The sequence below is a fragment of the Gilbertella persicaria genome (assembly GCF_025201335.1).
Source record: "Gilbertella persicaria strain CBS 190.32 chromosome Unknown B0P05scaffold_28, whole genome shotgun sequence".
Classification (NCBI taxonomy): Eukaryota; Fungi; Mucoromycota; class Mucoromycetes; order Mucorales; family Choanephoraceae; genus Gilbertella; species Gilbertella persicaria.
Window position 1 is genome coordinate 277,451 of NW_026251989.1, and position 11,187 is coordinate 288,637.

At 35.5% G+C, this 11,187-nt stretch overlaps 5 protein-coding genes across 5 annotated transcripts; 3 read left to right on the forward strand and 2 right to left on the reverse strand.

The window, feature by feature from the left end:
- Nucleotides 1-6: 6 nt before the first annotated feature.
- B0P05DRAFT_512943 (uncharacterized protein) lies at nucleotides 7-2,625 on the reverse strand. The gene is made up of 10 exons (XM_051575651.1): nucleotides 2,450-2,625; nucleotides 2,279-2,373; nucleotides 1,965-2,226; nucleotides 1,821-1,913; nucleotides 1,398-1,773; nucleotides 1,270-1,349; nucleotides 1,123-1,221; nucleotides 623-1,076; nucleotides 470-575; nucleotides 7-427 (listed from the first exon to the last, which is right to left on the reverse strand). The coding sequence occupies exons 1-10, from the start codon at nucleotides 2,492-2,494 to the stop codon at nucleotides 49-51; spliced, it is 1,989 nt and encodes a 662-aa protein (XP_051433403.1). The 5' UTR covers nucleotides 2,495-2,625; the 3' UTR covers nucleotides 7-48.
- A 542-nt stretch (nucleotides 2,626-3,167) lies between these two features.
- On the reverse strand, nucleotides 3,168-5,910 carry B0P05DRAFT_473140 (ABC transporter transmembrane region 2-domain-containing protein; the record flags this gene model as incomplete). The annotated part of the gene is made up of 15 exons (XM_051574720.1): nucleotides 3,168-3,255; nucleotides 3,302-3,370; nucleotides 3,422-3,525; nucleotides 3,577-4,188; nucleotides 4,235-4,290; nucleotides 4,374-4,436; nucleotides 4,497-4,531; nucleotides 4,584-4,768; nucleotides 4,822-4,868; nucleotides 4,914-4,999; nucleotides 5,044-5,237; nucleotides 5,286-5,366; nucleotides 5,417-5,495; nucleotides 5,540-5,618; nucleotides 5,685-5,910. The coding sequence occupies 15 exons, from the start codon at nucleotides 5,908-5,910 to the stop codon at nucleotides 3,168-3,170; spliced, it is 2,004 nt and encodes a 667-aa protein (XP_051433404.1).
- Nucleotides 5,911-7,459: 1,549 nt separating this feature from the next.
- Nucleotides 7,460-7,882, forward strand: B0P05DRAFT_548188 (uncharacterized protein). The gene has a single exon (XM_051578997.1). The coding sequence runs from the start codon at nucleotides 7,559-7,561 to the stop codon at nucleotides 7,742-7,744; it is 186 nt and encodes a 61-aa protein (XP_051433405.1). The 5' UTR covers nucleotides 7,460-7,558; the 3' UTR covers nucleotides 7,745-7,882.
- On the forward strand, nucleotides 7,874-8,390 carry B0P05DRAFT_548189 (uncharacterized protein). Its single transcript, XM_051578998.1, has one exon. It carries the CDS (start codon nucleotides 7,898-7,900, stop codon nucleotides 8,315-8,317), a length of 420 nt encoding a protein of 139 aa, XP_051433406.1. The 5' UTR covers nucleotides 7,874-7,897; the 3' UTR covers nucleotides 8,318-8,390.
- A 530-nt stretch (nucleotides 8,391-8,920) lies between these two features.
- B0P05DRAFT_548190 (uncharacterized protein) lies at nucleotides 8,921-9,841 on the forward strand. The gene has a single exon (XM_051578999.1). It carries the CDS (start codon nucleotides 9,015-9,017, stop codon nucleotides 9,675-9,677), a length of 663 nt encoding a protein of 220 aa, XP_051433407.1. The 5' UTR covers nucleotides 8,921-9,014; the 3' UTR covers nucleotides 9,678-9,841.
- The last annotated feature ends 1,346 nt before the right edge of the window (nucleotides 9,842-11,187 follow it).

Genomic DNA, 11,187 nt, shown 5'->3' on the forward strand with positions numbered 1-11,187 from the left:
ATGATATAACGTTAATTATTGTTTCCATGAATGTGGAAATTTTTTTTATTAGCTATTGCTATTTGTAACAGTATTGTTCGTATGAATATTCGGTATGCTTGTTGGTGTCTTTAATACAGTGGGATGTCTAGAAATAGATGGTTTTCTACCAATACCACTCATTGTAAAACTTATCACACTAGAAGCAGATGAGTCACTGGTTGATCGTGGCTGTTGTTGTTGCTGCTGCTGTTGTTGTAATGTCTTGATTTGATTTTCTGCATCTACAAAGAGCGTTTCATGCTGAAGAATAAGATCTTCTAGCACTTTATCAGAGTACCATTCTCCCGCGTTTTCTGCTTGGTTGTGATCATGGAATATTGCTGGTGTGAATATCACAGATAAATTCTTCAAGTTCATTTTATTTAGGTGAGAGCTGTTTTGGACTCTATACTATTGTTAATAAGGTTATTGTGTGATAAGCACTTACTTTGCCAAATGGCTTATTACTGCATGAAGCGTGTCTCTCTGAGGCTGAGACAATTCTGTCAGCTTGGTTTGAAGGATAGATCTACGTTGTTTATCTTCTTTAATTTCTAGATAAGACGATCATCAGTACTATTTTACAGAATTATACATTTACTTGAGTATTCAATGCGGTCTTGCATGCTTAGATTAAATAAAGGTTGCTTCAATTCACGTAGATAGATTTTTAGAACAGCAGCAATTGTAAATACATCAAATTTAGATTCTGCTAATTCGACTGTTTCCTCATCTTTTTCAAATTCACTTTTTAGTTGATCAACATTACTCTGTCTCCCAGATATTCTGTAGATGCCTTCTTTTTCTAAACCACCTAGCTTTTCAACAGACTGGATACACTTAGCGACAAGTAGAGGTACAGTGCGGTTGTGCTCAATAGCATATTCGTTTAGATTGGATCCAAACAGGATCTCTTTACAGCGACCATAATAGTAATTATCGTAATAAATAGGCTTTGGTTTTACAAATGATAGTTTGTCGTATTCTGCAAAGAAGCGTTCTGTATCCTTTTTACCGTCAATCTTGGTTACTACACCAAACAATTGATTTAAAGTCTTGTAGATATATGTTAGAACTACATAGATCTTGCTATATTCTTACTTCAAGTTCACTAGATAATGTGTCTTCTTGTTGCTTGCAGATAGTCACCATAGCAGCCTTTACTACATCCGACTTCCCTACCAAAATGGCTTCTACATGCTATAGTAATGTGTGAGTACAAATTACGCCTTTTCTTTATTCTCTTACTCTCATGGCATGCACGGCTGTTTCAATCTGCTTTTTTCGCAAAAACTCCAAGACTCGAATACCTTGTCTATATTCTTGATCTGACAATAATCGTCAAAAATAAACATTAATACTGCCTGACACTTTACCAGCATCTGTAATGTCTTTTTTCAATTTAGCAATTCGAGCTGTTTGTTTGGATGGATCTGCTGCTGCTGCCGCATTTGCAAGCTGAGATCGCATTTGAGTAATGAAGCCAGCCATACTATTCTTTTTGTTATTATGAGGTGGTGAAGAGGTTTCATGTAAAGAAGAAGAACCGATGGAATGACTATCATCTCGTGCACTATCATTGGATGCTCTAGGTTCATCCGAAGATGTTCTCATCATCTGTGAGCTTTGATGAGTATCACTCATCAATGTATTAGTACTCGAAATAGATGCTGTGTCGTCGTGAGACGAAATCAATATTTGTTGCTGAAGACTAGCGTATTCTAAGCACCTGTTAAAGTAGGTCTTGTGAAGCTTTAAAGAAGATTAAGAGTCTCGTTTGTGTGGTCGTTGTCTCTTACTTTGACTATCTCGCGCGTACGAAAGTTGATGTAATTTGTGTTTTTTTCACTAAATACTGCCTTGACTTTCTTTCTTCGTTGCTCATGAGAGTCCTATGATTTTGTGTTACCCATCTTTTCGTTTTAAAGATATCCATGACATACTTTTACTTTGACCAACAGCTCCACTTGATTCTTTAAGTTCGCAATGAATTCACGTCGTGCTTCAATTGTTTTTTCCATTGAAATTTCATACTGCATGGCTGTTTGTTGAAAAGTAGCAGAATGATCGCTAAAATAATTGTGGATTTCGATCGTACTAGTCGAATTTCCTGCGTTTTCCACGTTACTAGCACTGCTATTATTAGCGCTACTGCTCTTTGTCATTTTAACTAGAGCAGAGACATAGGTTTCTTCTGCTGTAATTCTATTGTCTTTTTTTAGCCAAAAGAAAAGAAATTTTAACACACTATGCATACCTTGTTTTTAATGTATGAATGAATTTTTCTAGGTCCAATATACTCCATTTTAAAACTTTATTTACATAATCGAGTTGCGCATCAATACTTGCTATCTACAAGACACGTTAACAAATTGCTCTATATAAGCTTGAATAGACTCTCTCCCTCTCTCTCTCTTTTTTTTTTTACCTCGTCGTCTTGACCTGTGTTCAAACTTTTTGTTGGCTTGTGCATACTGAAGACACTTTATACTGTTGCAATAAATGGATTCCTTTTTTTTCTAAAGTGTTTATGCGCAAAAGAGAGAAATATAAAAGGGAAGAAAGAGAACAGTTTAATAAATTAAGGGAAAGAAAAAAAAAGCGAGAGAAAGAGAGATTTAATTAAGTTTTGAAATAAAAATAGATTTCATTACCAGGAAAGCATCGACTGTTTGGCATAACCTTTTTTTTTTCTTGTAAAAGACTAGATTAAGGCTCCGAAATGCACTCTCAACAAGAATAAAGTACAGGATGAAGCTATTACGCCAAAGAGGTCATTATTATTGTAATAATCGAGAACAAGAAAAGTAATTGAAAAAATATCAATTTAACTAGCTCGTGCTTGTACTATTTGATTTATTACTATGCACCGCACAATTAAATAAAGCTAGTTTTTCTCGAATTTGTTGAGATACAGCGTGTTTTCTTAGTCATAAAGAATTGATTTATGTATAACAGCATGCCAGGATGATCATTTACTTTAGTACAATTTTCTTTATTCAGTCTCCATTATCTGCATTTCAAGCAACGACTATTATTCAAAAACTTGAATCATGAAATGTGCATTATTTACAAAGTGTGACAAACGTAAAGAGAACTACGCACTTTATACGCAAACTATAATTTTTTATTTATACATTTTTTTTTTAAAAGCTTTCATCTTCTAATTTGGATTGAGGTTTAGACTTTCCGTGTCCAAATCCAAAAGCAGATGTCACGTCTTCAGGATCCATTCTAATAAAAGATATTAGCTGATTGAGGCATTGTGAGAAACACTTACTCTCTAAATTCATAATGACCTTCACCATCAAATCTTAGGAGATATTCGTGGTGGCGAATCAAAGATGTTCTATTGTTATTCATAAGTACATTGTCTAATCCATGTTTAAGCTCCTTATACCTATGTGATACGGTAAACAGTGTGATGCCTTCTTTACGAGCGTGCTCGTACATGATTGCTTCAATATCTACGCTGACTGCGCTTGTGCACTCATCAAGGATAGCCTAAATCAAGCAATATAAATACGATACACAGAACCAAAAGATAACACTTACAAATTGTGGTTTGTGATAAAACAAACGAGCCATAGCCACTCTTTGTTTTTCACCTCCAGACAAGACATCAGCCCAGTCTTGTACAGCATCCCAGCCACCTTCACGTTCAACCAAATATCCCAAGTGCACTGTGTCCAAGAGCTTCATCAAAGCATCATCATTGAATCCTTTAGCTTCAGCTTCTGCGCATGTATCAGGGTAAATGACTTGGTCTCTGAATGATCCCAAGGGAAGATAAGGCTTTTGAGGCACATAGAATAATTTGTTGGGTGCAGGTTTAGTCAAATTACCACCAAACAATGGCCATAAATCACCCAAGATACGGAACAAAGAACTCTTACCACAGCCATTAGGACCAGAGATCAAACAGTTCATGCCAGTGCTGACCTTGAATGAAAGGTCTTTAAGCAAGACATCGCTGTTGGGTGTCACAATAGGCACTTTGTCAAAAATAATTACGCCATCACGAATCAATACTTTTCCTTTTGTGTTGTTGGTGTCAACAACCTTATTCTTTGAGCCAGTGCTATTTTCTTCGTTTGTCATCATTGTACGCTTGTATTTGCCATGGCGAACATCACTTAGTACGCCAAACAAATCAGCTACTCGAGACTAGAACGAAATATGAGCATAACTTTACACATTTGCATATACTTACCGTGTAACCTGCAAAGCGAGTCAAATCACGGCCAGTTAAAATGAGTCTACCAACAGCTTGAGATAAGTTGATCAAATAACTTGCTATGATAAGCCAAAGAGTATGAGTAAATGCACATTAATGTTTTCTTTTGGCTTACAATTTCTAGAATAATCTTCCATCAATTTGGTAGGATCCGTGTCAGCACCCATGTGTTTAGTGGCTATACATAAATAAAACAAAAACGTCAATTATCACATCTATGTATAGATAAAAACCTTACCATAACGAGGATCAAAAACAGGTCTAGCCAGTAGACTAATTGATTGTTGAGTGAAAGTTCAGTCATCATATGAAACAATATACTTACTAGTATGCTGTCATAGTGGCACAATATTTGACAAGAACAGAATCGAAAATACCATTAAGGAAACGAAGTGTATATACTTTGCGAACATGATCTGAGATTTTTTCAAACGTATTGTTTACAACCTCCTTTTCGCGTTCACCACCACGATAGAAAGCAATTTCTTCAGAATGTGTAATGATACGTGACTATGATGCCATTAAAATGTATTCTATAGAGTTAATCCTATCTAACTACTTACATGTGTAAATCTGAAATCACCTTCCAGCTTTTGTTCAATTGCGGTATCTATATGCAGCATGAGCTAAAAAAGCCATAATAGTTTTTCCTTACATCTGCCAAAAGGAGGGGAGAATGCACGGAGCAAGACACCGGACAAGACAAAGTAAGCAATCATAAAGAATGGAGCTTCATTACCACTAGGAATTGTTAGATAACAGCTTTTGTTGTATGGTATACTTACATAGCCTCACCCAGCTTGTAGGCAAACAGAAATATGTCAACCACTGGTTTTGCGATATCTGAATAAAGATGTGATAAGTTTTCTGAAAATTTGTCAATGTCTTGTGTCAGCAATTGATCGGCATTTTGAAGTCTATTGTCGAGATTGGAAATCTTGTAAAAAGTGATTCCATCCAAATATTGGTTGTGTGCATGCTAATGTCAAATATAAATAAAGCTTCAACTCGAAAATATCAATACTACCTTTGTTAAACGTTCACGGAAACTAAGAGCAAGAGCATTGATAGTCAGCTTGAGTGAGTTATTGACTATACTCATTGGCCACTATATAAAATATGTCAGGTTTCCCTTTTTTTCAACAAATGATATTCTACCATCATCAAACCAAATTCTACAATTGCTCTTGCAATAAATTCTTTCTTATTTCTTGATACAATCGACTTCACAACAGAACTAATAAACAGTTTAGAAAGCAAGTCAAGAATAAAACAACTTACCCGTTAAATCCAGAAAACCAGATATCTAACCATGTTCGAGCAATGAGTACAGAAGCAAGTACTATTAAAAGACCCGACTCTTTCGAAAAGACACCTATGTATTGGCTGTTTAGGATCTCGTCGAGATCTTACAGAAGAAAATTACCTGGAATACATATAGGCAACAGCTTCTTCATTTGCTCGAAAAAGTCAGCATTCACGCCAACTCTTTTATGTTTTTTCTTGTTCTGTTGGGGTTGTTTCTTCTTATCGCTACCTTGAATGTTAAGCTTAAACTGTTTTCTTGCTTTATAAACTGCGTAGACTAAAGAAATAACTAGTACTCCAGATAAAGGTTTTTTAGCGCCCAGGCTTGAAAATGCGTTAGCCATATTCTATGAGAAAGAAGCCAGGGGGGATAAGGAAGTAAGGAAAAGAAAAGAATGTATTCAACAAGAAAAAAATATTATTAATAAGTAATATGCGACGGGCATTTATCTGCTTGTGATTGGATCTTGTAAAAATGTGGAGAAGGATTTCGGTTAAATAGGTTGAGCTTGAATAAAAACGCATTATAAATTGTATTTCTTCAAGTGGGAAAATTTTTCTGTTTTGTCTGACTGTACTTTTCTTTCATGATTGGTTAGTATGTCACTGAATATGAAGTTCATGTTCTTTCATATGTCCTTGTCGTTTTTTGAAAGTTGGTTCTGCGACGCTCTATTTAAGCACTCATTTGGCATGGAGTACGATAAATAACTCCTATTTACACACAGCACATAATGTGATTGTCAACTATGCGCAAGTGTGTGCTATCAATTTGATTTTATGATTGGGTCTGCTTACGCCAAATGATGACTTTTTTCTTATTCTTTTGGTTCTCTATACGTGGGTTGTATGCGTGGTGATACAACCGGATATAATACACGCAATTCAAAAATAAACACTGCGTCCTTTACGTGCAGTGTAGAATCGTTTTACTGTACCACATCAATCCAGTTGCAAACAACGAACCATGTTCCTTTTTCTATATAATCGCCTCTTCAACTATTAAGCCAAAGGGGATGCATGATGTATATACATACACATTATACTTGTTTGCGTCAGTACAAGAGTTTAAGGCGCCATCAAAACAATCATAAAGAGCTAAAAAAGAGGAGGTGTTGCATTCAATTCAACATGATCTGTAGAAATTACACTTTGTACTAATGTGGCTGTGCCCTTAATAAAGTATATGCATTCATTTTAGAACAGATTCATCTTGTTGTCATTCCTGACTATAATTTTAAAGACGAGAGAGAGTGTGTGTCTAATTGAGCAAAAAAACATAAAGACAAGAGTAAAATGGTATTTATTGTGTTGTATAAACAATCATGGACTATGCTCAAGAATAGTAAGAATCTAGGGATCATCAAAAAGGGGGTATTGAGAATGACTAAATTCTAGTGTTTCTTGATGTTTATGTATAAGAAATACATATTGATTTGCAGCAAACATAAGGATTTGCAGACATATAGCTTACAATTATTACAAAAAAATAAACAAACGTATTTTTGGTATCACATAATTAAAAAAAAGCTGGTTTTCTTTATTTTTACTTTGACATTCTACACTAATTCAAGGGAGAAAAGTTAAATTTAATGTTAAGCAACGCGTTTTCTCTTTTTTCTTGTTAGAGGACGTACATTCTTATTGATAATTAAGCAGTTGTCTCTCTCTCTCTCTCTCTCTCTCTCTCTCTCTCTCTCTTTCTCTTTTTTTTTTTCATGTACGTAGAACTTATTGCGGCACTATCCCTTTGTTTGAAAACACCCCTTTGAATGCTTTGCATAATCTTTATTTTTTTCTTTTGAAAACACAAGTGCATATAGATCCGCCAAAAGAAAAATTGAATTTAATATATAAAGAAGCACTTTTTTTTTTCTTTCTAAACAACTACCGATTCAATCAATTCATAAAAAAAAACCAATATGCGTTTTACTACTTTAACCCTTGGCTTTATTGCTGCTTTCATACTAGGATGCTCCGCCGCTAACCTTGATGATGCTCCTGTCGCTAGTACTGGTAAAGACATTGCTGAGCAATTTGGTGACGGTACCGAGTCATTTTTTGACGGTGCTCCTACTGAGGCTTTTGAAGGTGTTACTGATGGAGCTAGTGGTCTTGCACAAGACATTGGTCTTGACAGTGGTGCTTCTCATGTTGTTGATGGTTTCAAGAAATTAACTGACACAGTTGCAGATGCTTCCCACATTGGCACCAAGGCTATTACTCCTCATCTTACTAGAAGAAAATACTTGTCAAAGAGAGCTAATTTGTACATGATTCATGAGCGTCGTGCTGCTGCTGCTGCTGCTGCTGCTGATATTGCTGCTGCTGATGTTGCTGCCGATGCTTCTAAGGCTCCTACTGATACTACCAAAACTGGAACTCAAGCCCCTCTTGCACCTGGTGAAGAAGCTGACGAAGAAGAGCCAGATGAAGAAGAACCTGAAGAACTTTTCCGTCGCTCCAGCCATGACGAAGAAGATGAAGAGGAAGAAGATGAAGACGAGCCAAGTGAAAAGAAGCATGATGAAAAGGATGAAAAGAAGAAGCGTAGCCTTACTCGCCGTACAAGTGAAAACGAAGAAGAGCCTGACGAAAATGAACCCGATGAAAACGAAGCTGACGAAAACGAAATTGATGAAGAAGAAGCTGATGAAAACGAAAACGAACCTGACGAGCTTGGTGATGCTGCACCTAACAATCACTAGATATTTTCTTTATGCTTTGGTTTATTTGTTAAACCAGTTTTAGTTGTTCCTCAAGGACGTAGTTTATTATTTTTTCTAATTTAAAAATTCAATAAATATTGTATTTCTTATAAAAATATCATGTCGTTGTTTATCTCCAGATAATGCTTATATGCGCATATAACAACAAAGTTGTCGAGTGAGATCACTGTTTGTAACACAAACATAATGTGCTACCAAGATTGCATTGAATACACGGCATATATGCAAAGCAGATCAATACCTTTTTTTCTCTTTATATCATAGTAGAGAGAACAAGGAAATTAAGAGATGCATGCAGTTTGCTTGAACATAAACAAATAGATACATATATATATATATCTTTAACTTATAGAAACTGTTTGTTTTCGTCCTTTTTTTTTTCGAGACTCCTCTTTTAAATGCATGTGCATTATACAACCTTAAGGAGGACTTTATTGCTTCATCAAAGTACCGCATCCCTTATTCCATTTAAGGACTAAAAAAAAGAAAACAGGGCGAGTCTTTACTGCTAAAAGAATTGAAAGAAAAAGAAGGATCATTTAGCAATATAGAATCTGCAAGTCACCCTTATCATCTCTCCCTTTGGTTTGCACTATCTTTTTTTTTTCTTACAAAAAGATAAGAATGGAAATTTCGATTGTTGTCAACTTATATATATTTAAACAAAGCTGAAAGCTATCGTCTCTTTTTCTCTTTGCTTTTCTTTTTAACTCTTTAAAATGCGCTGTGACCAATTTTCTCTTGGCTTGATTGCTACTCTTCTCGTAATGTTCAGTTCCAACACTTTGGCTGATGGTTTTGGAGATACTCTAGACGGTGCTATTTCAGTGGTACAGACAACTGGATTAAGTGATGGTGCCCTCTCTGGTGTCAATAACGGCCTTCAAGGCAAATCTACCGGGCAAACAGGTACATCAAATTCTGGTTCTGGCATTAGCAGTCTCACAGGAAACACTGCCCAAAATACAGCTGCAATCACCAGTACCGTTCTTTCACAGATCGAGAAATCAAATGCGTTTAGTGGACGTCCAAAGGTAGATGAAGCGAGTACTTTTGATGCAAAAATAGCCAGAAGATCTTACCTTACGCGTGCTAAAGTTCGCCGAGATACACCATCTACGTTAATACCACCTATCGTTATACCCCAGATTCTAGCTAATCAGGCTGCCGCTACTCAACCTCAATACACACAACCTCAACCGTATCTTCAGCCCCAAGTTGCTCAGCCTGTTGTTCCACAAGTTCAGCAAGTGGCCCCTGCGCCAGCTGCACAAGCACCACCACCACCACCACCAGCAGGAAGTAGCGAAGACGATGAAGAAGATGAAAATGAAGAAGATGAAGAAGACTATGATGCTGATGATCTTGTAACACGTCGCTGATTTTTTTTCTTTGTTTGCTTCCTAAAAAAAAAGGCTGTATTATTATCCAGAATATACTTGAGCAGTCTATATACACACATGTCTCTCGCCATTTTTGACATTCCTATTTAATTTTAACTAATCAATAAAGAAAAAAAACCAAACAACTTTACAGGTTGACTATATATTTTATGGGGCTGTAAACGCCAATTATACAATACTCTTTCTCTCTCTTTTTCTTTATTTTACAGGAGTAATGGTTACTTACCGAAACAAGTATTGTATCCTCCCTATGCATGACCTAAATTCATTTTGTTGCCTATCACATACTTTAAATTAAAGGGAAAGTGCTGCTTGATAAGGAGAAATGACAGTGAAATGTTGTCAGATCATGACATGCAGTTGTACCTGGATTTAGTGATATGGTCAATTAGGACCAAACCTTATCATTGAATACAGATAATAAGGATCTCTGATCAATTGTTGTAACCATGAGTAAAACAGTTGCATTGATATGATTGAAACTGCTACTTGCAACATCAGATTAAAAATGTGTAACAAAAAAAAACAGTACATGTCATTATGTATAGCAGACAATCTTACATCTTCTCTTGCTCTTTGAATAGATGCGATCCTATCTTTGTTTCAAAGATTATGTCAATAGTATAGATCCAGTTCAAAAGACACAAAGTTTTCTGGGTGATTTAATGAAACCAATAGCAACTTGTCTTAGGAACTAATTCATCATTCCATATTTTCAGGCTTCAATAAAAGCGTCCCTTTTTGTTGTGTTGATGCCTTTTGAACTATTCTTTCGGCTAATCTTTTTCATTTCTTGAAAGCTATATACTGCTTTAAATCATACGATTTCTTCAGATTAGGGCATTATTAATTCCATTAAAACATGCAAAAAAAGCATCATTTTTTTTAATTTATTGTACATTTGCTGTCTAAAGAATTGTAATTCCTCTTATTATATGGCTTAAAATAATGGTACATTTTTATTTATCCAAAAATCAGAGAAATACAAAGAGTCGTATAGCTGCACAAAGGTTGCATAAAGCCCATTTATACTCACATAGAGACTTCCAATGCCTATAAAAAAGTGTTTACTAACATCTATGGTACCTTTAGAATTGATTTGGACATAAAAAAAAAGCGACTTGTAAAAAATGGTCAAAATGACCATTCAACTAAAGGGTATTACTCATGAGAAAAGTTTGTTTGACAACTTTGGATCTTCTTTTTGACGCTACAAGACGAAAAATGGAGCTATTGGCAAGCTTAAATACTCAAAATGTACGTCAAAAGATCTAGTTTTTGATAAATGTGTTTAATCAATAATTGTACTATAAAAATGGCATGATATGATCGAAAAGCCTCATACACATTTTTGTCTATTTGGCCAATACTTTGTCAGTAAAGTTGCTGTGTTCTTTACAGTAACAGGCTCAGAAATTACAAACCTACAGCTTTTGTTATTGCACCAAAACCAAATAACTGCGTCTTTATGCAGTTCTCAGCAATAGCT

What these genes read in the sequence shown, in the direction of transcription:
- B0P05DRAFT_512943 (XM_051575651.1), bottom strand. Translation starts at nt 2,494, where the DNA reads ATGCACAAGCCAACAAAAAGTTTGAACACAGGTCAAGACGACGAG. An exon ending in ACACAGGTCAAGACGACGAG is followed by an intron (nt 2,374 to 2,449) that starts GTAAAAAAAAAA and finishes CGTGTCTTGTAG; the next exon opens with ATAGCAAGTATTGATGCGCA. An exon ending in GTAATAAGCCATTTGGCAAA is followed by an intron (nt 428 to 469) that starts GTAAGTGCTTAT and finishes ACAATAGTATAG; the next exon opens with AGTCCAAAACAGCTCTCACC.
- B0P05DRAFT_548189 (XM_051578998.1), top strand. Translation starts at nt 7,898, where the DNA reads ATGTTGCTGCCGATGCTTCTAAGGCTCCTACTGATACTACCAAAACTG.
- B0P05DRAFT_548188 (XM_051578997.1), top strand. Translation starts at nt 7,559, where the DNA reads ATGATGCTCCTGTCGCTAGTACTGGTAAAGACATTGCTGAGCAATTTG.
- B0P05DRAFT_548190 (XM_051578999.1), top strand. Translation starts at nt 9,015, where the DNA reads ATGCGCTGTGACCAATTTTCTCTTGGCTTGATTGCTACTCTTCTCGTA.